This window comes from Arvicola amphibius, chromosome 11, assembly GCF_903992535.2.
Source record: "Arvicola amphibius chromosome 11, mArvAmp1.2, whole genome shotgun sequence".
In the NCBI taxonomy this organism is placed as follows: Eukaryota; Metazoa; Chordata; class Mammalia; order Rodentia; family Cricetidae; genus Arvicola; species Arvicola amphibius.
In genome coordinates this window covers 95,770,396-95,796,498 of record NC_052057.2, presented here as the reverse complement: position 1 = coordinate 95,796,498, position 26,103 = coordinate 95,770,396, and the positions used below count along the sequence as shown (strand labels likewise).

The 26,103-nt window shown below is 40.8% G+C and overlaps 1 protein-coding gene across 1 annotated transcript in view; it reads right to left on the bottom strand.

Annotated features, from left to right (window-relative positions):
* Positions 1-26,103, bottom strand: part of LOC119826289 (phospholipid-transporting ATPase FetA) — an 88,149-nt gene that overhangs the window by 22,280 nt on the left and 39,766 nt on the right. The window contains exons 9-14 of the mRNA XM_038347492.1: positions 22,792-22,874; positions 21,414-21,572; positions 19,253-19,341; positions 11,801-11,997; positions 6,332-6,540; positions 4,837-4,880 (exon numbers count right to left, since the gene is read on the bottom strand). Coding sequence (XP_038203420.1) covers positions 4,837-4,880; positions 6,332-6,540; positions 11,801-11,997; positions 19,253-19,341; positions 21,414-21,572; positions 22,792-22,874 — 781 coding nt within the window. The remainder of the gene's footprint in view (positions 1-4,836; positions 4,881-6,331; positions 6,541-11,800; positions 11,998-19,252; positions 19,342-21,413; positions 21,573-22,791; positions 22,875-26,103) is intronic.

The following is a 26,103-nucleotide window of genomic DNA, read 5'->3' as shown; positions in this document are numbered from 1 at the left end:
AGATTTAAGAAAACAATTTAGATTAACAAGGGAAGCTGCTTGCTAAATTGTTAAGCAATGTGATGTATGCCCACAATATCTAACTGTACCTCATCTGGGGGTAAAGACCTGAGGACTACTTCCTAATCATGTATGGCAAATGGATATTACTCATAGAGTTTGACAAATTAAGATATGTACATATGACAAGTGATACATATTCAGAATTCTTGATGGCTACTGCACAAACTGGAGAAGCTACTAAACATGTAATAACTCATTGCTTAAAATACTTCTCATTTATGGGAACCCCAATGTTGACCAAGGTTTCTGTCCTACCTGGTCCCTCTATGTTAGCCACACCACCCGCAGCTGTTTAGTCCCAAATAAACACACAGAGATCTACAGTAATTATAAAACTTGTTGGCCTAGTAGCTCAAGCTTCTTATTAACTCTTTTAACATATATTAGCCCATTATTCTTGTCTATGTTAGCCACGTGGCTTTGTACCTTATTCAGCAAGCAGTCATGTCTTGCTTCTTCTGTGGCTGGGTCATGACTGTAGACTGCACTTCCCTCTTCCCAGAATTCTCACTGCCCCACCTCTACTTCCTGCCTGGTCACCCCATCTATACTTTCTGCCTGGCTACTGGCCAATCAACATTTATTTAAAATACAAGTGGCAGGGTACAGACCATTGTCCCATAGCACCCCAAAGGTCATAAAGACAGATAATGAGTCCAGATATGTTAGTAAAGCATTTCAGAGATTTTGTTCCCAATGGAATATCGAATATAAGACAGGTATTCCTTATAATCCTCAAGGACAAGGAATTGTGGTGTGTGCCCATGGCTCCTTGAAAACACAGCTTCAAAAAATAAAAACAGGAGAATTATATCCTCAAATGCTACATAATACCTTGAGCCATGCACTTTTTACGCTAAACTTCTCAGATATGGGTGCCCGTGAGCAATCTGCCACTGATAGATTTTGGCATGATGGTACCAAGGCGACCTTTGCTAAAGCAAGGTGGGGAGACCCTCACACTGGATTATGGAAAATACCCAACCCTGTATTAATTTGGGGTCGAGGATATGTTTGTGGTTTTTTTCACAAAAAGGAAATAAAGCTGGATGAGATGACTGCATATACAGTAGAAGAGTGCCCGCCCTGATGACATTGCAGCCACTGGTGACACCATAGGTGCAGTGGAAAGAGGTTCCTGAACCCATGATCCTGACTTCCTTGTACTACCTTGCTGCAGGCCAAGGAAAGGGGTACCTGAACCAGTATTCCTGACTCACTACAACTTGCTGCAGTCTGAGAAGGGAGAGAAGATCGTGGTAATGACTGGTGATTCCCAGCCTCTTGATGGATTTGCTATGCAGACTTTCAGACCTAATGAGTCCTGTTTACCTTGGATCTAGACCAGAAATGCAGACTGAACATTTGACTGTTTGACTCTTTGGACACAGAACTCATTTTGCCAGTATGGTATTCAATCTGCTGTTGAAATATAGGGTGAGAGAACTGAGACCTCAATTTTTCCCTCGGGGGTAAAAAGGACTTATTGTAGAGTGACTGAAACCCCTCATCAAATATGAGAAGGGTAGCCTAAGGGTTTTTTTCTGCTGCTCAGAGACTGGGACAATTACTTAAAAGCAGAATTACAATTAGACTCTCAGCCATCACAGAAACCTTCTCTTGTCTTTAGAATGGATTTAAGAGAATTGCAATGTGACAAATTGTGTTTATTGTTAATTATTTCCACTCTAGAATTATGGTATTGACCTGATAATGTTTGTAACTGCTTTAGATATATCACTATAAGATAGTAAGAAAAGTTTGACATTTCCAATGAGTTCATGGATTTGGCATATTTGATAAGAAATTTAGATTTTGAGCCGGGCGGTGGTGGCGCACGCCTTTAATCCCAGCACTCGGGAGGCAGAGGCAGGCGGATCTCTGTGAGTTCGAGGCCAGCCTGGTCTACAAGAGCTAGTTCCAGGACAGGCTCTAAAAAAGCTGCAGAGAAACCCTGTCTCGAAAAACCAAAAAAAAAAAAAAAAAAAAAGGGTCAAAGAAATTTAGATTTTGATACAGCTAAAATTTGTTAAGAAACACTCTAGACCAATTGTAAAGGGCATTCCCAGCCCTGGTGATCTTCAACTCCTTTAATTAGGAGGCTGTAGTCATAGGAACACGTATTTTCACAAAGCATTGTCTAATTGCGGATGAACACTCTTGACAGGAACTTAGCTCAGAGACACAGAGTACACAAAGAGTACTTTCTTCCTTAACCAGTTGCTTACAGATGTTGGCAAATACAGGTTTGATCCTTTTTCCTCCCAGACATCTAAGGCATGGACATGTATGATTGGAATACATGTACCAAAGACAGACAAGTCTGGGAAATGGGAAAGTGTTCACCTAAGGCAGACACAATCATCTGTCCTGTTGCAGAAGCACAGGCTTTATTAAAATTAATAAAAAGGGAGAAATCGTGGATGCCCAAAAATGTGAGCCCAATTCCATCCTACAGAGGGTCAGGACGTGCAAGTGCACTTCTGCGCCTTCTTCTGTAATTGGAGGTCACCTGGGGAATGGCTGCCTTCAGGATACTTGGTCTAGGGTAGCTTCACAGTCTAAACAATGCTAATGACTTGGTGCCTCAAGGTGTTAAAGCAATTAACTGTTTGAGCTGTCCTTTGTATCACGTTAAAGAAGTCTTTTGTTGTCTTCTTTCCCCTTTAGTATTGGGGTATAAAAGTATGGAAAATTAAACATGGTTGATTTCAGTAGTCACCAGAATGCCCTACTGGTATTTTCTATGGTTTCTGTTTTATTATTTTCACATGTGTCTTCATATTCTTTACTAATATTTCTAAATTCCCATGCCCTTGCCCTGGTAAGAGGAGTTCTTGTGGAGGCCTGTCTGACCACCACAGGCACCGTAGAGCCGTAGAGCTTCGCATTACAACAACAATTACCTTGCTTTTGGGATTCAGGGCTGCCACCTGGCCCTGCTACTTCTGGATCCAGTTAACCTTATTGTATTTAATTCATGCAACTGGGCAGCAGCCCCTCCAACCCTAAAGCCTGGCACAAGGAAAGGGCAACAACAAAGCTCTTCAGATGTGCTGGTGCCCTTGCGCCAGTCTGCACCTTACAGGGTTAGTGGAGGAGCCTTCCCAATGAAGAGGATTAAGTTTTATATAGCAAATCTACCCTAGCACTGGAATTTCCCAGAGCCTTAAAATCCCTTTATCAACACTAACCAAGGGGTTTCAGGCATCTCCCACTCCTTTTCAGTAGGCCATCTCTGACAAATGCTTCAGCTAACTATTCAAATAAACTTGGGATACATTTTTCCCCCAACTGTCTGAGTTTCCATATTAAACCTAGACTCTCCACTCAGAGGGCCCATATCAATAAACTCAACCTAATCCAGGTTTACATTTCTTCTACCATACCCTTCAAATCCATTCCCACACATGTTCCCCAGACTTCTGCTCGAATGCATTAGCAAACTCATTGAGGCCTTTAGTAGATAGTGCACTCACTCATGGACTAGACTTTTGACACCCCCTCCAAGAACCTGCTTAGTCTTTAGTTTGGTTATAGGTGTAGCCGCAGCTATTGGTAGACCCTGGGGGACATCCGTGTGTGTGTGTGTGTGTGTGTGTGTGTGTGTGTGTATGTGTCCTCATAGGGGTAGGTTACGTGGAGAGGCAGACATAGGTGACTGGGAGGTGAGCATGATCATGTTGTATGATATGAGATTCCCAGATAATCAATAAAAATAATTTTTCAATTTGCTATTTTTCTTTAATTAGCATATTGATATACTTTAAGAATAACACAAAAGCACAATAGACCAAACATGATGGTGTATAATTTTTTAAAAATAATTTTAAAAAATTATTTAAGAAAAAAATCCCACAGATGTGCCCGGCCACTTGGATTTTAGTTCCAGATGCAGTTGAACTGACAGCCAGGAATAGCCAGTCACTTTTAGGCCCAGTGTTTCTGCACACCGCTCCCTCCCTTCTGCAGTGGTAATGTATCTTCTCGGGCGCTCTAGGTTGGAAGGATGCTTTTTGATTTCACAATAGAGAGAATGTCTTGAGTCTAAGAAAAGACTTTGGGCTTTGAAACTGTTTGAGACTGTGGGGACCTCTGAAGATGTACTAAATGCATTTTTTATTATGATGTGGCTACAAGCCTATGGGGCCAGGGAGTGGAATGTGGTTGTTTGAATGAGAAGGCTCCCATAGGCTCAATTATTTGCATGCTTGGCTCCCGGTTGAACTGTTTGGAAGGATTGGAAAGTGTGTCCTTATTGGAGTAGATGTGCTGCTGGGTTGGGCTCTGAGGCTTCGAAAGGCCATGTCTGTCCCGGTGTCTCTCTCTCTGCCCATTTCTTCCACATCAGGATGTAAAGCTGGAGCCACTGCCCCAGCACAGTGCCTGTCTGCCTCCTGCCTTAATGATCACAGACCAGCCCTCCAGAACTGAGCAAGCTCCACTATGCTCTCTGAAAAGCATTGCCTTGGACATGGTGTCTCTTCACAGCAACAGAACTAAGACAATGATCATGGATTGTTTTGAGGAACTGATCTACATAGATTCTGTTGAGAGAGAGGGATAGAGAAGGAGGAGAGGTGAAGCAAACACAGCAAGCCAATACCAACAAAACTATTTTCACAAAAATTTCTCAAATAAAAATAGGCCATGTATAGACATTTTTAACATTTTAGGCTCTAAAGGCTTATTATCTCGGGAGTAGAGACTGAGCTGTGTAAAGATACTCCCTTCACCTCCCACACGTATGTCACAGAAGCTGTGATTACTCACCGGAGATACGGGCACACAGTGTCCATCAGAATCACAGGAATAACCTATCGACAAGCATACAGAGCAGAGATTTAGTGAAGGGGTTAGAGGAGGCTTTTTGTGTGTGCTATAAACCTGCCATTTAGCTGTTTTTAAGTTAAGATTCAGCAGTATTAATTACATCCACAGTGTTATGCAATTATCATTACCATCTATTTGCAATCTTTCCTTCCTTCCTTCCTTCCTTCCTTCCTTCCTTCCTTCCTTCCTTCCTTCCTTCCTTCGCCCCTCCCTCCCTCCCTCCCTCCCTCCCTCCCTTTTCTCCTTTTTGGCAGTGCTGAGGATCACACACAGAGCCTCTTGACTATGAGACGGTCATCTCCACTGCATTCCCGCCCTCAACACTTAGTTCTTCAAACAGAAACTCCCCATCCCTCCTCATTTCTGCCCTAGCTACCTTTTTCTGCTTTTATTTCAGTGGATTTTCCTGTTATGTATTCATTGCCTAAGGAGAAGCATACAGCGTTTGTCCTTTTGTGTCTGGCTCATTTACCCAACACACTATACCTCAGATTTATAACCTGGATTGTACCAGGTACCAAACTCTTGACTGCTCATGATCAAATCAACTACATATATTTTACGGATGACTTTAAAATGCCCACTCTCCACCTTTGAGCAATATTCACAAAGCAATGAATATTTGCAAAACGCCTGTTTTAATATCCTTTCCCACTTTCAGAGGATCTCTAGAAAGGGGATTACTGGGTAATTTAGAAGAAGTCTTTCCTGCACTAATTTTTTTGTGTATTCATGCATATGTACACTCGTGTGCAGAGGCCAGGGGACAGGCTGGATGTCATTCGTGCACACCATTCATAATTTTCTTTTCTTCCATCCTTCATTTAGGTTTTTTTCCTTTTATTTTAGACAATGAGCTTGAGTCATACAAGAATAGACTCAAAACTTTTTTCAATGAAAAATTTCTACTCTTTTATCAATTTCCATATGATTTTGTATTAAAATAATGGAGCATATTATTTTTCAAGATATTGGGAACCCCTTGAGGACAGGGACTAAATCTTGTAAATCTTGGTCTTATTAAAGCACAAAACAATAAATTGTATCAACTAGGTGCTAAGTAAATGTGTTTCCGTTAGATTATAATCTAATTATATTATTTCTCCCTTCCCGTTCCCCTTTTAGCCATTCCTATATAATCCTCCCCATTTTCCTTCAAATCCATGGTCTCTTTTTCACTAATTGTTATCATATGCATATATGCATTTGATATAGTCCTAAATGTAACCTGAGTTCATATAATGCTACACGTATATATGTTTTTAGAGCTATTGGGCACTGGACAACCTACTGGTGTGGTCTTCCCTGGGGAAGACCACCTTTCCCACTCCCAGCTTAGTTAATAAAGGGTTGTAAGAAGAGAAGGTAAATATAATTTCAGAGACTTTGTGGATATAGTTATATTTGACTCAGGGAGAGTGGAATGTGCACATACCATAGGTCTTCCCATTGATTGAGCATTTGTTGAAGACCATCACATTCTCCGTCAGAGTTCCTGTCTTGTCAGAGAACACATATTTAACTTGGCCGAGTTCTTCATTGAGAGTGGTAGTGCGAGCCTGTGCTGGGATGTTCTTTGGTGCATAAAACATCTTTCGATCCCAGTTGATATAGTAACTGTTGCCCAGTCTTATTATTTCAACACTAAGGGGAAGGAAAGGAAAAAATGGTCCTGGTCAGAGTAGGACATGCAAATATATTATTTTGGTTTCCTGCTTATAGGTCCACGACAGAGGAGGGTCTGCATGTGGAAAGGGTATCTTCCCTGGGTCTACCTTCATACGGACTTTTCCACACTAGTCAGTCCATTACAACTCAGACTATTACGCAAGGTTTTCTCACCAGGACCCTGATATAGCTGATTAATTTGTCTGAAACATACCTTGCTTCCACTCATCTTCTGTAATGTATCCAGAAAATGTCAATTAAAAATACCTTTGGAATAACAGTTAACTTACAAAAGGATTTGTTGGTGTAATTAGAAAGATTATTATTGTGGTCAAGTTGGAAAGGGAGGAAAACTTGCAGCATTCAGATATTCTTGTTTCAGGAAAAAGGAAGAAGCTGTACAAATCAGAGGTTGTTTTATGGGTTCATCCACTGTGCTCTGTCTCTCCAAATGATCTCTCTATAACACTGGTTCTCATGCAGGTCAGCGTACCAGTTTTAAGTGAGCATATATCCAGGCATGGTGGCACGTACTTTAAATCCCTGTTCTCGGAAGGCAGAGGCAGGCAGATCTCTGTGAGTTCCAGGTCAGCCAGGGCCACATGGTAAGACCCTGACTAAAACCTTTTGAGTAACAAGTAATGGGCTTCACTCCAGCGTTTTCATAATATCTTGTTCTTGTTCACCCTGCCCCACCAGCTTCTGTCCTCTTAACCCTCTCCCTAGTCCCTTCACCTTCTTGAACTTTTCACCTTCTGTTTTCATGTCAAATACACTTCATTACCCTCTTTCTGCTGCTCCCCTAAAATCTCCTTTCCCCTACACATACACGCACACACAGACAAATTTAAATCTAGGTTCCACATGTGAGAAAACATGCAGTGATTGTCCGAGTTTGGCTTATTTTGCTTATTATAATGATTTCCATAAGCTTGAAGAGGCCATCATGTCTCCAATGTATGTTGTGGCTCACTTGTTAAGGTACTGTTTTAGGTCTCCTGTCCTACTGTATGAGCCACCGTACCTGTTTGTGCTAGCGTCATGCTGCTTGTGTTACCGTAGCTCTACAGTGAGGTCATATACTGTGACACTTCAGCATTTGGTTTTCTTTGTTTTCTGTCTTCCTGTGTAGGATTGTCTGGCTACTCAAAATCTTTCAAACTTCCACATTAAAGATTTTTTTCTAGAGTCATAAAGAATGTCAGTGGAACTTGGTGGCGATTGTGTTGAATCTATAAAACAGCTTTTGATACCACTAATAATTTCACAATATGAATTCTGCCAATCCAGGAGCACAGGAGGACTTTCCTTCTTCTAGCGTCTTCTTCCACTCATTTACTCAGGGTTTAAACGTTCTCATTGTAGAAGTCTTTCCTCCTTAGATAGGTTTACGTCTAGGTGTTTTGTTTTTTGGTGCGCCTATGACTGAGAACCCCTCCCTCCAGTTCCTTACTTGAAAACTTTATTATCAGCATATAGAAAAGCTACTCATTAGTTGTGTGTTGGTTTTGTATCCTGATACTTTAATAACTGGTTTTTAAAATTAGATATAAGCCTTTTAAGATGAAAGTTTCAGTGTCTTTATATGATCATGTCATCTGCAAATAGGATTATTTAACTCCCTTTCCTAATTGTTTTTCTCTTATTTCTCTTCCCTGTCTCACTCTAGCTAAGGCTTCAAAGACTATATTGCACAAGAGTGAAGGGCTAGGATGTCAGTTTAATGACACAACATTTGCTGTGCGATCCTAAGGATTGGGGCTGTGGGTTGGTGACCTGCCTGCAATTCTAGTACTTGAATGGTGAAGACAGGCCACCCCCAGAGTGAGGAGTCTAGCTAGACCAGCTGTGTCAGGGAGTTCTCGGTTCAGCTGAGATGGTTCAACAAGAGATCCACCTCAATGAATGGTAGAGAGTGACTGAGGAAGACTCCTGGTACTAAGCTTTGGTTTCCACACACGTGCATAAGCAGCCCCCCCCATGCATATACACACATGCATGCACACGGTATACACATACACATGCAAAAAAATCAGTGGAGAGAGTAGGCATCCTTGCTTCATTCTATATTTTAGAGGAAATGCTGTCAGTATTTCCCACTTGCTACAATTATGGTTTTAGGTTTGTTACATACCATGCTGAGGTATTTTCCTTCTTTTCCTATTTTCTTCAGGGTTTTACTACAAAGGGATACTGAGCTTTCTCAAATCTTTTTTCTTTTCTTTCAATGATTAATAGAAAATTTATTTATTCAAGAATATAGCAAAGTTAATAGGAGAGGCTAAATGTTCAGTCCAATCTTCCTTCAAGGATAAATCTTTCTTTTCTCTCCCCATCTGTTTTAAAAACATAACACTAGAAAATGAGGGCTCAATACCCAACACAGTTCCTAAAAGAGAGTTCTTGGGAGTGCGTCTGAAATTAGGATTGCTATTTCCTTACCTTGCTTAGGTCTAGTGAATCAAACCACTGAGGTCAATGTGCCCTCAGGATCTGGGGTGGTTGGGATGAAGGAGATCCTCCCACTTACGGCATCCTTGGCTGAGTCAAGATGCTGGAAAAGTGGCCAGGGTGCAGGTTCCCACTTGGGTCCCCCGTGCACAACTGCACCTCCAATTTTCTCTGCATCTACTGAGATGACTGAGTGACTTCTGTCAAGTCTGTTTATATGCTGTGTTACATTTCTTGATCTTTATATCTCAAGGTGAACCAAGTTGGTCATGATGTGTACTTTTCTTTTTCTTCCTTATCTACTTCTTGCTGTAGTTTATTTTTAGGCCATTCTAAAAAAATTTCTTATTGTATATTAGTGTTTTGCCTGTATGTATGTGTGTACACCATGTGTGCCTGGTATCCTCAGAGTCCAGAAGAAAGCAACAGATCCCATGACACTGGAAATACAAATCTTTGTGAACTATCATGTAGGTGCCAGGAACTGACCCTACAATCTTTACAAGAACAAGGGGAGATCTTAACCACTGAACCACCTCTCCAGCTCCCATTTTTCAGACCTTCTAAAAGTACTTAGAGCTGGAGAGATTGTGTCATGTACAGGGAGAGTTTATTATAATAATATAACATATTATATAATACATACATACCATATAATTAATATGCCAATTATAATATTTTATTACATACTTAATATTATATGGTTATATATAATTATATTAATAATTTACATTATTTCTTAGATCTTGGTTGGTTCTTTACTGCTTATAGGATAAAATCCAAATTCTTTTGCTTGTAATTTATGTTCTTTTAGATCTAACATCTGGTCCAACTTTGAGAAAATATCCACATCTTGCACCTGTGGACTGTTCAAATATAGTTTGAGGATTACCTTTCCTGTAAACTGTTCTAAGCATCACTGGGCAGAACTAATATATTCCTTCTTAAAGTGTTTATAATACTCATGCATATTTTATGAGAATTTTTGTATTGTACCACAATTATGTATGGTTTCCACAGCTACGAGCAAGCTTCTCTATAAAAAGGAAGGAAGGAAGGAAGGAAGGAAGGAAGGAAGGAAGGAAGGAAGGAAGAGAGGAAGGGAGGGAGGGAGGGAGGGAGGAAGGAAGGAAGGAAGGAAGGAAGGAAGAGAGGAAGAGAGGAAGGAAGGAAGGAAGGAAGGAAGGAAGGAAGAGAGGAAGGAAGGAAGGAAGAGAGGAAGGAAGGAAGGAAGGAAGGAAGAGAGGAAGGAAGGAAGGAAGGAAGGAAGGAAGGAAGGAAGAGAGGAAGGAAGGAAGGAAGGAAGGAAGGAAGGAAGGAAGGAAGGAAGGAAGAGAGGAAGAAAGTGATGTCTTATCACTCAGATTTCTATCCCTAGTACCTAGGTACCTAGTAGAGGACTTGGCACATACTGGTAGTCAGAAAGATTTATTAAATAAGGTAACTCAGTTATGGAGAATGCTTTCTGGGTGGGATATCAGAGGTCAGATTGTAGGAGACTTGAAAAAGAGGACAGGACATGGACAGACCACACACACACACATGTGCGCGCGTGTGCGCACGCACACACACACACCCATACACACCATTCATTCTTTGAAAAGATAAATAAAATTTACAAACTCATAGCCACACTAATTAAAGGAAAAAGAAAAAAATCTCAAATTAATAAAATTAGAGGTTTAACAGGGATTGTTACAACACACTCCAATGAAAGCCAGAGAAACATTATGAAAACTTAGAAAACTTTAACTCATAATAATAAATGAAATAAAGTTATAAATTTTAAAAAAGAGAACTTATACAACTTATATTTGGAATCCAATATAAGTCAATATATCTATTATCTTAGTCACTTTCTATTTTTTTGAAGAGACACTGTGACCAAGACAACACATATTAAAGACAAATCATTTAATTGGGGGCTTGGTTACAGTTTCAGAGGGTTAGTCCATTATCATCATAACGGGGAGCATGGCGGCAGGCAGGCAGGCATGGCCCTGGGGCTGAGAGCTTTACATCCTGATCCATAGGCAGCAGGGAGAGAAAGAGACACTGGCACTGGCATGGACTCCTGAGACCTCAAAGCCCACCCCAGTGACACACTTCCTTTGTCAAGGCCACACCTACTCCAACAAGGCCACACCTCCTAATCCTACTAAGCATTCAAGTTTATGAGCCTGTGGGGGCCATTCTTTAAACTACCATACCTGTTTTCCTCTCTCTCTCTCTCTCTCTCTCTCTCTCTCTCTCTCTCTCTCTCTCTCTCTCTCTTTCTCTCTCTCTTCTTTTTAAATAAAGAAATGTATTCTGAGTCCTACATAACTGACATGAGAGTGAATGTTTGGGACCTAACTCATTGGTAAGGAAAGGCTGTCTGGCATAGTTAGGCAATACCAACTGTTTCATGGGTTTGCATCATCACTTACAGGTTACCTAAGGGTACAGATAATTATTCTTTTATATAAATCATATAATATCTAGCAGTATTCTAGCCAGGAAAGACATTTATGCAGTTTCTAGATACTCCTCAGAGCGCTTTATACACCATGCCTGTGGAAAGAAAAGAGGTAAAGACTACAAAGTGAGCTAGGACACTCCCAGTACTGAGGCTGAGGCAGGAGGATCTGAAGTTTGAAGTTGGCCTGGACAACATAGCAAGCACTCATCTTTAGAAAAGAAAGATGGTAATTCATATTTCCTATTAGATCATACTCTAGTTGGTTATTAAAGCAAGAAGTATAAAGTCACCCCGCCCTTGAACACAACCACCAAAGACACCTACCTGACATAGAGCGAAATGGGAACCATGGTGTTGAGGACTATGAAGTAGGACCAGAAAACGAGGGCAGAACTTGTAGCTGATGAAGCTATGTAATGTTGCCATGGGAGAAACGCCTGGAAGAAGTAGCCTTTGTTGCTCTCCCAAATGCCATGTCCAATGGATAGCATGAGGCACATTGCACCTAAAACCAGGAAAATCTGTATAGAAAACAAAACAGGAATGCAAAGTATGAATGAAATGAACATCCATCCAAGGCTGTGCTTCTTCACCTACCTCTAGAGCTCAGCTCTACTGCGGTGTGCTTCCTTGGAGACAGGGAGACCCTAGAGTGGCAAGGGCAAAGAAGAAGCCCAGCATGAGCCTTCCGTGGGAGTTTGAAGGGAGGGGATAACAACTAGACTACAAGTACTAACAGGAGCTGTGCCATGTTGTTTGATGTTGATGGAAACTCCTGACAGACGAGGAACTTGGTAGTCACAGTGGGAGAATATTCTACCACAAGTCACTTAGGTCTGAAAGGAAGAAACAGGTTCGAAACAGCATAGGAGTTCAAGTCCTTAATCACTCCAGCAGTGATGTGGGGGAGGGGCTATCACTGCAACACACTGAGTTGTGTGGCTTTGGCAGCAGTTGGAGGGAGGACGGTGAGGAAACTGAATGCAAGAGTAAGAAAGATGAAATCTTGCAAGCAGTTCAGAATCTGGTAAAGCTGAAGGTGGACCATGGGCCTGCTGAACCTACAGCTCCTCGAGGGCAGTGACGGGAAAGAATCCAAGTCTTGGCATGCTGGCAACTGAACGCTGACTTTGATTCCTTCAGGTTTATATTCAGGAACGGTACAGCTGCAGCAAGTGGGAATTCCACTTCCAGTGTTTCTGAAACCTCCATATATGCTTTTTCATAATGGTTGTACTAATTATATTCTTATCAGTAGAGCATAAGAATTCTTTTTTCATGGTGTCCTTGTTATTTTTTTTTCATGATGACAGCCATTCTGACTGAGGTGAAATGGGATCTCAGTGTAGCTCCCTAATCCCCTAAAATAATTTTATTTACATTTCCATAATGGTCAAAGATACATATAGATACTTCTTTACACTTCATTTTTTATTTATTTTTTTTTTGTTTGTTTGTTTTTTCGAGACAGGGTTTCTCTGTGGCTTTGGAGCCTGTCCTGGAACTAGCTCTTGTAGACCAGGCTGGTCTCGAACTCACAGAGATTCGCCTGCCTCTGCCTCCCGAGTGCTGGGATTAAAGGCGTGCGCCACCACCGCCCGGCACACTTCATTTTTTAATTTTTATTTTATGTGTATGGGTATTTTGCCTCCACATATGTATGTGTACTATGTACACATCTTGTTCAGTAGAAGCCAGAAGAGGTCATTATATCCCCTGGGAGTGAAGTTACAGATGGCTGTGAGCTGCCGCGTGGGTGCTAGGAATTGAACTTGGATCCTCTAGAAAATCAGCCAATGCTCTCAGCCACTGAGCCATCTTTCCAGCCTCCAAACTTTGTTTGTATTTGTATTTCACTATTTATCTGGTTGTTGGACTAGAGACTGCAAGTAATTTCCGGACAGACTGTCGTAGACGCTGACACGGTTCCACTGCTGCTGATTCCAGGCCTGAGTCTGGGACCTCAGAGGGAGTCGGCCTGAGCCAGGACCTATGTGGGCCCAGGCATTGGTCTGGGACATCAAAGGGAATAGGCAGGAACCTGGAACCTCTACCGGTCCCATGCATGACTCTGGGACCTCAGAGGGAGTAAGCAGATCCTCTGCGGGCCCAGGCACACCAGAGCCTGGGACCTCCAAGGAAGTAGACCAGAGTCAGAAACCTTTCTAGGTCCAACTCCAGGGACTTCTGCAGGAGGGGATCCAGACCATGATTTACAGAAACAGGGCAAAGCTGGCAACCTAGGCCAAAGTAGGCCTGAGACAGCAAACTCCAAGGGATCAGAGGAAAGCACAGAAGCGCTGAGCTATCTCAAGGAATACAGAGTAACCAACAGGGTAACTAGAACTGTGACATTGACTGTACCCTGAGGAACAACCATCTGAGCTTTGGATTCTCTGGCACCTAGAAGGTTATTCAACAGAATCTCAGACAACCCCAACCACACCTATTAGAGAAAAAGATGAGTAGATGTGCAACACCACAAAGAGCAACACAACACCAGTAAAACCTAAAGACCATACAACAGCAAGACCTGAAAAACCAAATATGGATGAAGCAGAAGAATGACTAAAAAAATAACTTCAAGAGAATGTTTGAAACTCTTAAAGATGAAATGAGAAATTCCCTTAAAGAAATAGAGGAAAAGACAAACAACAACAACAAAAAGACATCAACAAATCACTTAAAGAAAATCAAGAAAAAGAAATAAAACATATGAAAGAAAGTATTTAGGACTTGAAAACTGAAATAGAAACAATAAAGAAAATGCAAGTCGGAGGAATTATAGAAACAGAAATCATGAGAAAACAATCAGGAACCACAAACACAAGCATGAACAGCAGAATACAAGAGATGGAAGAGAGAATCTCAAGCACTGAAGATACAATAGAGCAAATAGACTCATCAGTTAAAGAAAACATTAAATATAACAAAAGCTTAACACAAAATATCCAGGAAATATGGGATACCATGAAAAGGCCAAATCTAAGAATAATAGGTATAGAGGAAGAAGAAGTTCAACTCAAAACCACAGAAAATATATTTAACAAAATCATAGAAGACAACTTTCCCAACCTAAAGAAAGATATGTCCATGAAGATACAAGCTTACAGAAAACCAAATAGACTGGATCCAAATAAAAAGTCCCCTTGCCACATAATAATCAAAACACTAAACATACAGAGTAAAGAAAGAATATTAAGAGCTGCAAAGGAAAAAGGCCAAGTAACATATAATTACACCTGACTTCTCATTGGAGACAATGAAAGCCAGAAGATCGTGGTCAAGCATTATGCAGACATTAAGAGACCACGAATGCCAGCCCAGACTACTACTATAGCCAGCAAAACTTTCAATCACCATAGGAGGACAAAACAAGATATTCCATGACAAATTTAGATTTCACCAATACCTAGCCATAAACCCGGCCCTACACAAAATACTAGAAGGAAAACTCCAACCAAAGGAAGTTGACTTCACCAACAAAAACACAGACAATGATGGTCTCATAGCAGCAAATCCCAAAGAAGGGAAAACACACAAATTAACATCACCAACAATGAAAACTAAATTAACAGGAGATAGCAAGCACTGGTCATTAATATCCCTTAATGTAAATGGACTCAACTCACCTATAAAAAGGCACAGATTGGATACGAAAACAGAATCCATCCTTCTTCTGCATACAAAAAACCACATCTCAACCTCAAAGACAGACATCATCTCAGAGTAAAGGGTTGGGAAAAAATGTACCAATCAAATGGACCTAAAAAAACAAGTGGATGTAGCTATCCTAATATCTAACAAAATGGACTTCAAACTAAAATCAGTCAAAAGAGACAAAGAAGGCCATTTCATATTAATCACAGGAAAAATCCATCAAGGAAATTTCAATACTGAACATCTATGCCCCAAACACAATGGCACCCTCATATGTAAAAGAAACACATCTAAAGCTTAAATCATACATTAAACCCCACACACTAATAGTGGGAGACTTCAACACTCCTATCTCACTGGACAGGTCAATCAGACAAAAAATGAACAGAGAAATAAGAGAACTAACAGATGTTATGACTCAAATGGACTTAACAGATATCTATAGAATATTCCATCCAAACAGAAAAGAATATACCTTCTTCTCAGCACCTCATGGAACCTTCTCAAAAATTGGCCACATACTTGGTAACAAAACAAACCTCAACACATACAAAAAACTGGAATAACCCAATGTACCTTATCAGATCACCATGATTTAAAACTAGAAGTCAACAGCAATACTAATTCCAAAAAACCCACAAACGTGGAAATTAAACAATGCTCACCTGAATTATCAATGGGTCAGGAAGAAACAAAGGGAGAAATTAAAGACTTCCTAAAATTCAATGAAAATGACCACACAACATACCCAAATTTATGGGACACAATAAAAGCAGTGTTAAGAGGAAAGTTCATAGCACTAAACACCTACATAAGGAAGCTGGAAAAATCCCACACTAGTGAATTAACAGAACATTTGAAAACTTTAGAACAAAAAGAAGCAAACTCAACTAAGAGAACTAGACGGCAGGAAATAATCAAATTGAGAGCTGAAATCAACAAAATAGAAACAAAGAAAACAATAAAAAGAATCAATGAGACAAAGAGCTGGTTCTTTGAGAAAATCAACAAAATGGACAAACCTTTATCCAAACTAACCAAAAGGCAGAGAGAGAATATCCAAATTAAGAAAATCAGAAATGAAAAGGGGGACATAACAACAGACATGGAGGAAATACAGAGAATCATCACTTCATATTTCGAAAACCTGTACCTCACAAAATTGGAAAACTTAAAGGAAATGGACAACTTTCTGGATATTACTTACCAAAATTAAATCAAGACCAGATAAGCAAATTAAGCAGACCTATAACTGTTGAAGAAATAGAAGCAGGCATCAAAGATCTCCCAACCAAAAAAGACCACGACCAGATGGTTTCAGCTCAGAATTCTATAAGACTTTCAAAGAAGAACTAATACCAATACTCCTCAAATTATTCCACACAATAGAAACAGAAGGAACATCGCTAAACCCTTTTTTATGAGACTACAATTACCCTGATACCCAAACCACTGAAAGACATTACTAAGAAAGAGAATTAAAGACCAATCTCACTCATGAACACTGAAGCAAAAATACTAAATAAAATACTGGCAAATCGAATCCAAGAACACATCAGAACCATCATCCACCATGACCAAGTCGGCTTCATCCCACAGATGCAGGGACGGTTCAGCATACAAAAATCTGTCACGTAATCCACATATAAACAAGCTGAAAAATAAAAACCACATGATCATCTCATTAGATGCTGAAAAGGGCTTTGACAAAATATAACATCCCTTCATGATAAAGGTCTTGGAGAGAGCAGGGATACAAGGAACATACCTAAACATTATGAAGTCAATATACAGCAAGCCAACAGCCAACATCAAACTAAATGGAGAGAAAATCCCATCGATTCTACTGAAATCAGGAACAAGACAAGGTTGTCTACTCTCTCCATATCTATTCAATATCGTGCTTGGGGTCCTAGCTAGAGCAATAAGACACCAAAAGGAAATCAAGGGGATACAAATTGGAAAGGAAGAAGTCAAACTCTCACTGTTTGCTGATGATATGCTAGTTTACACAAACGATCCCAAAAATTCTACCAAGGAACTTCTACAACTCATAAACACTTTCAGCAATGTAGCAGGACACAAGATTAACTCAAAATAATCAGTAGCCTCCTGTACACAGATGATAAAAGAGCTGGGGAAGAAATCAGAGAATCAACACCCTTCGCAATAGCCACAATAGCACAAAATATCTCAGAGTAACTCTAACCAAACAAGTACAAGAACTTTAAATCTTTGAAGAAAGAAATTGAAGAAGACACCAGAAAGTGGAAATATCTCCCATGCTCTTGGGTATGCAGAATTAACATAGTAAAAATGGCAATCTTACCAAAAGCAATCTACAGATTCAACGCAATGCCTGTCAAAATCCCAGCAAAATTCTTTAAAGACCTTGAAAGAACAGTACTCTACTTCATATGGAAAAGTAAAAAAGCCAGGATAGCCAAAACAATCCTGTACAATAAAAGAACTTCTGGAGGCATCACAATCCCTGACTTCAAATTCTACTACAGAGATACAGTACTGAAAACAGCCTGGTATTGGCATAAGAACAGGCAGGAGGACCAATGGAACTGAATAGAAGATCTGGATATCAATCTACATCTTCGAACACTTGATTTTTGACAAAGAAGCAAAAAATATTAAATGGAAAAAAGAAAACATATTTAACAAGTGGTGCTGGCATACATGCAGAAGAATGAAAATAGACCCATATCTATCACCATGCACAAAACTCAAGTCCAAATTTATCAAAGACCTCAACATAAAACCAGCCACACTGAACTTTATAGAAGAGAAAGTGGGAAGTAAACTTGAACACAGGAGACTACTTCCTAAACATAACTCCAGCAACACAGACACTGAGATAAACAATTAATAAATGGGACCTCCTGAAACTGAAAAGCCTCTGTAAAGCAAAGGACACACAAGACAAAAAGCAAGACAAAACGACAGCCTACAGAATGGAAAAAGATCTTCACTAACCCCACATCAGACAGAGGTCTGATCTCTAAAATATACAAAGAAATCAAGAAATTGGACACCAAAAGAACACATAATCCAATAAAAAAAAATGGAGTACAGACCAAACAGAGAACTCTCAACAGAGGAATCTAAAATGGCTGAAAGACACTTAAGGAATGTTCAACATCCTTAGTCATCAGAGAAATGCAAATCAAAACAACTTTGAGATTCCATCTTGTAAGAATGGCCAAGATCAAAAACACTGATGACAACTTATGCTGGAGAGGTTGTGGGGTAAAAGGAACACTCCTGCATTGCTGGTGGGAATGCAAGCTGGTACAACCCCTTTGGAAGTCAGTGTGGTGATTTCTCAGAAAATTAGGAAACAACCTTCCTCAAGACCCAGCAATACCACTTTTGAGTATATATCCAAAGGATGCTCAATTGTGCCACAAGGACATGTGCTCTACTATGTTCATAGCAGCATTGTTTGTCATAACCAGAACCTGGAAACAACCTAAATGCCCCTTGATCGATGGATACGAAAAATGTGGTACATTTCCCTTTCTCATGATTCTCTTTATTAATGATTTAATTTTATTTATTTATTTATTTTTAATTTATTATTATTATTATTATTATTATTATTATTTTTACAGAAGAGGCCCTATTCTTCCAATTGAGATGTTATAAAACAGTATAATGAGAAGTTGCTCTACTTGAAGCAGGAACTCAGGAAAGGCAGAGCAAACGCTACCAGATCTTCTCCTGCCTCTGCAGCAGCCTTAAGACTCCTTTGAGAAATACGGCTTTAAAACGTCCAGTTTAAATAAGGTGTACCATTAGTCTATGTGATAGGTTAGTAATGATCAAAACTGACATGAGAAGGTATCTTTACTTCTAAAGTAGGGTCCTAGATTCGCTCTGGTCCCATTACCAAAGGCAACAGTTTCTCAGCTGTCATTATCTTGAATAGAAGGCATAACCTAGGTCATACTGTACACTAAGTCTGTTCTTTCCTGACTCACACCTTAGCTTGTGGGGTCATTAAACTTTTCATGACTTCAAACAACTACATTCTGATTTGGAAGTGCCAGCTACTGCTGTGGACGTATGTCTACACAAAGACACAGGGGGAAGTGTTTCACTCACCCAGACCACAAGGACATTCATGAGGTGGTCTATATGTGTTCGTTTGAAGGTGGTCTTTCCGCTGTTCTGCATTAATTTGGTGTCTGGCCCTAAGCAAAACAGGGAGAATTCCAGATCTTAGAATCACTGAATATACTCAGAGCTTCAAATTATGTTGACATACGCCTTTATGTTCACTTATTCTAAGCTCTTATGTAAATCCAATCAGCGATACACAGAAAGGAACATGTTTCCTTACTGAGTGTCCACACTGACTCCTCTCTTACCAGCACCTCCTGTCTGGATTCTCCCTAAGTCAGAACAGGGTGTCCTTGTCCCCACCTGGCTTATTTAGCTAAGGGAAGGAATTTTCTGATAGGAGACACTCTGCTTTCTTTTGAGGAAACCCATTGCTGAGTCAGGCTATATTCAAAGTTCCTGAGAACGGAAGAAAGGAAGTGGCGATGACAGCGATTTCTTTCTGGAGTAGAAGCTTGGGAGCTGAGACTTCTCTGTGGCTGAGAGACATAGATGCCATGTTCCTTTTCCTCTCAGACAGTGAGCAAAGGAGCCTTGAATGGCACGGGCCTGACTTGCAGACTACTGGTCAGAGATATTGCTAGCAGTGTAAGAGAAAATATTCATAAGGGGTTTAGGAAGGAAGTGTAAGTAGTAATTTCTCCGGCCTTCTATCCCCTGACTACCATTTTACATGGGTTCTCATGTGTTCTAATGCAGGTTTGTGAGCAAACACTGGGAACACAGAGCTGCAGCGTTCTATCCTCCACAGGTTTGGGTCTTTGAGAGTTCGAGGCAGTAGAGGAATCACATCTCTCAAGGACTGCAGAAAGACTGGCTTTCAAGAGGGAGGAAGAGATGGTGGTAGCACTGCACACACAACAGTGACACAGGTCTGCACTGAGTGCCTCAGGACTCTGCACCACGAGACGCCTGCACAGAGCTCCCCAAAGTGCATCACTATCGTTACTATAGCTTTGGGGGAAAGCCTGCCGCCGAACAAATGAACTATCTCGGAGCGGTTTTCCTATGTGTGGGTAGCTGCTGATGCGGTGACAGAAGTAAGTCTCCTCTACATCATTTGAGGTGGAAACTGAGCAGCTTAGAAGCTGCCATTCCACACCAAGAACCAAAAACAAGTTCTACCAGGACTTCCTTGGACTCTTCAGCTTCTCCAGAAGCTGTTTGTCTTATTTTCCACAGAAAGAGAACTAAGTCTCATGTTTAAGAGTGGATGTTCTAGGAAAAACCTCCAGAAATCCAAGTTTAGTAATATTCTCTACGCTAAATCTTTCTCGGTTCTTCTACTGTGGTTATGGTTGTGTTAATGCCTACATTTCAATTATGTCCTAAGAGCTCATTTGTTGAAAGCTTGGTATCCAACAGATGGCGCTATTGAGGTAGTAGAAACTTAAAGGGAAAGTTATTAGGGGCACAGTCCTGAAGGCCCCTCCCAGCACTCCTCTGCATCTCTGTTAGCAGGACATGAGCAGTTGTGCCCAACACGTATTCCCACTGTGATGTTTGGCCTTGCTATGTGATGTTTGGTCCAATGCTATAGGGTCAAGCAACCATGGAAACTGAGCAAAAAGTAAGTCTTTCGTCCTAAAGAGTTAACCTAAGATAGTTTATCCCGGGGATAGAACAGGAACAAAGCTATCAGTGTCTGTTGCCACTAAGGGTGCAGAGTGGAGCAGAGGTTGTGATTCGAAATGACATCTCAATATGGGCCACTAACATGGCGCTTTTCTCTTCTATGAAGTCTCCATGATATATTTTCTATTATTTTATATAATGAGCGCTGTCTATATTCCCTTTTTATGGGCGTAATCTCTGTGTAATCTTATGTTCACATGCTAATTCTGTTGTACTTTCTCTATATGAACACCCTCTCCTGTGTGCATGTATGGTTGGGAAAACCCATGAATGCCTTATGGTGTTGAAACACAAAGCCGTTCTCTAAGAAGGGGCTGATATGTTTAAAGCACATTGCCTGGAACAAAGCCACTTTCCCCCTCAACTTCCTCTCCAGGCACTTGTCCGCCTAGCACCAATCCAGCACTAAGCTACTCTTCTGATACGTTTGAATATTATATCTGAATCATAACTGGGTGGTGAGCAGGCTCTAACGGGCGGGGTCTGGCTCTAGCTGCAGGAAGCATACCAGTATAAATCACCAAACCGTAACACCAGTCTGTGTTCCTGATGATGCAGCCCCGGAGCAGAAGCCTGTCATGGTCCAGGAAGTAGTTGTCCCCCAGATAGGTCAGGATTCCGGAAAACTTGTCCAGCTTGTTATTGGGGGGCTCGCACCGAACTTCTCCTGCAGATAAGGAAAGCAGGAAGGACGCTAGCTCTGTAACCTTGGTAGAATGCTCAGCAGAAAAGTAGGAAACAACATACATTATATAACACAACAACATATATTTTTTTCTCCATCTTTTCTCAGCTACTCCCCCTCCTGCACTCAATTCCTTTAGAAAGCACAATATTTCAGGGCACTAACCCAAACAAAACAACAATTCTGTACTGCCATAGATCACCCGGAGAAACCACCGTAGGGTACTTGATCAATATCAGTACTGCCAGGTCAGTCAGTGTCAGTGAAGCTGAAGAAATGAAAATATTACTCTAAAGGGAACCACTATTTTTTCTCAAAATAGAAATAGTTGACTTCTTCCTGATTAGTAAACATATCCTTTGTAAATATTTTAAAATGTTTATTGGCTTTATTTATTTACTTTGCATGTAAGAGGGGGGACGTTTGCAATGGTGCGTGTGTGGAGACCAGAGGACAGCATGTGGGAGCCGGCTCTCTCCTTCCACCATCTGGGTCCAGGCTTGGGATCAGGGCCTTTATTCTCTGAGCCATCTTGCTGGATCTCCTTTGTAAATATTTATAACATGCTAAAATGACCAAGAAACGTTTTTGAGACAGGACCTTACTACGCATCCCTGGCTAGCCTGGAACTCATTATATAGACCAGGCTGGCTCTAAACTCAGAGAATGTTGGCCTGTCTCCAGTGGGCTGGGATTAAAGGCTTTTGGAAAACATTGTAGTCTACTTATTGTTTAGAGAAAAGGCTATTAGCCTTTGAATTACATCCTGTAAGCTTTCTATTCTGTACATGTTTCCCCAAAGCATCTTTTGTTTGTTTGTTTTTAAGGTTTATTTATTATGTATAGTGTTCTGCCTGCATGTATGCCTTCATGCCAGAAGAGGGCACCAGATCTCATTATGGATGGTTGTGAGACACCATGTGGTTGCGGGGGAATTGAACTTAGGACTTCTGGAAGGGCTGAGCCATCTCTCCAGTCCCATCCCAAATATGTTTATTATGTGTACATGCTGGCTTTTGTAATCTATATGTTTTTCCTATTATGTTGTGTAAGTTTTCTTCCATGTCAAGGACTATCTATCACCTGGCATATTGCTTAAAATGAGCTGTATAGAATTCCTGCATGGATGTACCATTCTTTATTTAGCTAGTCCTCTAATGATGAAAGTTTGGGTGGGCAGCCCACTCATTTCCCGACTCACCATCAAAGGCAGACAGCAGCTGCAGGTTATCCTCCATGTCACAGGTAACTGAAATGGCCTGCTTCACTTTCAGGTTGGTTTCACTAGAGTAAAGGTTCATCAAATGCATGAGGCATAAACACAACAATAGCATGGGACCAACTTGTGCTACTTCGCTGGGTTTTAGAACATAAATGTTGCCAGCAGAGTACAGGCTAAGGGTTTGAAGAGAGCGCCTCACACTAGTTACACTGGTTCTCATGGTAGTATGGAGGAGCGGTAACTGTAAGGAACCCACTCACTCCCTGTCACCCTGCACAACATACTACCACTACTTTAACCAACACAGGAGAAGTAGACATTAAGAATGTTAGGGAGTAACCTGGAGGTGGCAAGCATCTGCTCCCTTCAGGAAGATGGAGCAGGTTCTGGTGAGAACTTGCTCACACCTTGGAGGAAACACGGTTCTGGGTTAAAAAATATTTACAGGGTCTATGAAAAGATCACAGTTAACCATTTTTGGACACAAGAACGCACAGAGATAGTAACAACTATAGACTTCAAAAGCTTTTGGTTTTGGGGATTAGTCAGGGCTCTTTAGAGCACTAGAACTGGTTGACTATGTGTGTGTGTGTGTGTATCTATCTATCTATCTATCTATCTATCTATCTATCTATCTATCTATATCTATATATGAAGCCAATTTATTAGAGTGACCTACAGACTATAGTCCAGCTAGTCCAACAATGGCTGTTTCCCAGTGGAAAGTCCACGAGTCAAGAGCAGCAGCTGACTGGGTTGATCTTCAGTATACACTGGAATCCCAAATAAGTGAGCGCGAATACTAGTGAATTGAGAATGAGGGTAAGCAGGAAAAGGGTGAGCAGTTCCTTCTTCCACATCCTTTATGTAGGCTGCCACCAGGTGTGGTTCAGATTAAAGGTGGATCTTCCTACCTCAAAAGATCTGGATTAAAGGTAGGTCTTCACACTTCAAAAAAATTTAGTTAAGAAAAATGCGTCGCCCGTGTATCCAGCTGCTTGGGTTATAGTTAATTCTCGATGTAGGATTCTGGGTCTGCAAACTGGCTCAAATCTGGAAATTAGTTCATTGGCTGAGATTTTCTCTTGCCATGATCTAATATAGCCTTTTTTTCATTTGTTTAAAATTTTTTCTGCTTATACAGATCAAACAAAAATGCAGTTGGCTCCTTATCTCTCATGCCTAGAATCACCATGATTGATTATCTTGTACCATGAGTTCATGAGTCTTACCACCATAAAAAATCACTTTGCCTGTGCTGCCCATTATGGGTCAGGCTACTGTAGATATTTTTTTGCTTCTCTTGCCCATTTCAGTAACTGTTATCACTTTGCCTTTGGTGATTCAGTGCTGACACCTGGGCCCTGCTACGCTGAGGCCCAAATAAACCCATGGCATTTAATTCATCCAACTGAGCAGCAGCCTAAGGTCTGGCACAAGGGAAACTCTTCAAATGTGTTGCTGCCACTCTCACCATTTTGCACTGTGAATGAAAACTCCTGAATGGAAGCTGTGTCTGGCTGTGAACAAAAAAATTTCTAGAAGGAGTTTCTATGTCTGCAGAGTCTGATAGAACAAATGGAATTTCATTGCTGTGGAGAGACTGGATTTTGTAAGTTCTGGGGCTAGTTAATTTATCTTGGGCTAGTTTTAGCTTCTGGAACAGTCATGTCTTGCCCCACTCCTCATCAGCTAACACTTGTGAGCATGATTAAAAGCCTCTTTGAAGCTATTGACTTAGAGAACACTAGCTTCCGCCAGTCCAACAGCTAAGAATGTCAAATGAAATAAAATACATTGGTGGGTACCCCACAGAGGCAGGCACAATAAAGTGGAGGAGCTATTCTATTGTCTCAAGAGTTTTTGAGACAAGATCTCTCTACATAGCCCTGGATGTCTTGGAACTCAGTATAAAGACCAGGTTGGTCTCAAACTCACAGAGCTCTGCCTACCTCTGCCTCCTCAGTGTTATTAAATATGCCACCATGCCTAGCTCCACCAATATATTTAAAGTTGCTTTGATTTATGGCTTTCTTTATTCTGTAAAATTATAAAAAAACTTTGTGAATCCAGGGTACGGCTTATTCCCTTTAAGCCGAGAGCTGTGGATTTTTTTGTAGATAGCGTCTTACAGGATTCATAAAGGGCATGTCTTCTGGGCCTTCCCACCGTGGAGGACTAGACTTGCACGGCACAGCTACTCCAGCACTGGAATCTCCTTGAGCCTTAAAATCCTTTCGTCAACACTAAGTCAAAGGAAATCTGGCATCTTCAACTCCTTTTCAGTACGCAATCTTTTTGTAAATGCTTCAGCCAACCATTTGACACCTTTATTTTTATTGTGCAAGCTTCCATATTAAACAGAGTCTTCAGTCTGAGGACCCATATCAATAGCCTCAGCCTGATCTAGTTTTATATTCTTTCCCTGTTATCCTATACCCTTAAAAATCTGCTCTCATACATATTTCCCAGATTTCAACTTGAAATTAAGTCTGGTTGTGGATCTAGAGACTATTAGAGGGCCCTGAGGGATATTGGTATTCTCTTGCTGGAGTCTCCTTCAGAAAGGTTACTTTTGGCTTGGCAGCAGCGAAGCATTGCTTTCCTCAGAAGATGCTTCCTCTGCTAAGGGTGGATAGACCACTTCCTTGGGTGAGAATCTGAGAGCTCAAAGTCTACAGCCTCAGCAGGGTCCACCCACACATCTCATCCCAAGTCCAAGGATCCCAACTTACCAATAAGTCTCCCCCCACTTTAACCATTGGCACCCTCTGAGGTTGGGATTTAAATTTTTGTTATAATTCATTCAACCTAATAATGGGGGCTTAGGTCTGGTTTTCTGCAACTTGAGCTCTCTGGCTACTAGAGAGAAGATTCTCTTCCAGGGCACACGTGGAAACCTTTAGACACATCTGGAGCCAGTCAATAGTTTTACTGGGCTTGTCCTTTCCCTTTGCCACTGTTTCTTGAGGCACTAGAAGTTGCTTAATTTTATCCATAAATGCATTCTTATCTGTCGTCAATTGATTCAGAAATGCTGGATACAACCAGTAGCATCATTTTCCTTATTTTTTCACAAATTGTCAAAAAGTTTTATATAGAGAGTCACTAAATTCTTTATTCCACACAGTAAACTTTTCAAATATTTCTAACCATAGCTTTCAAGATGCTCCATTACTACCGGGGAGTCTTCAGTAACTATAGATGTCAGCAAGTCGGAAAGCGTAGTCCAGAAGCTTATACTTCTTTACTCTAAAATAGTGGTTCTCAACCTGTGGGTCATGACCCCTT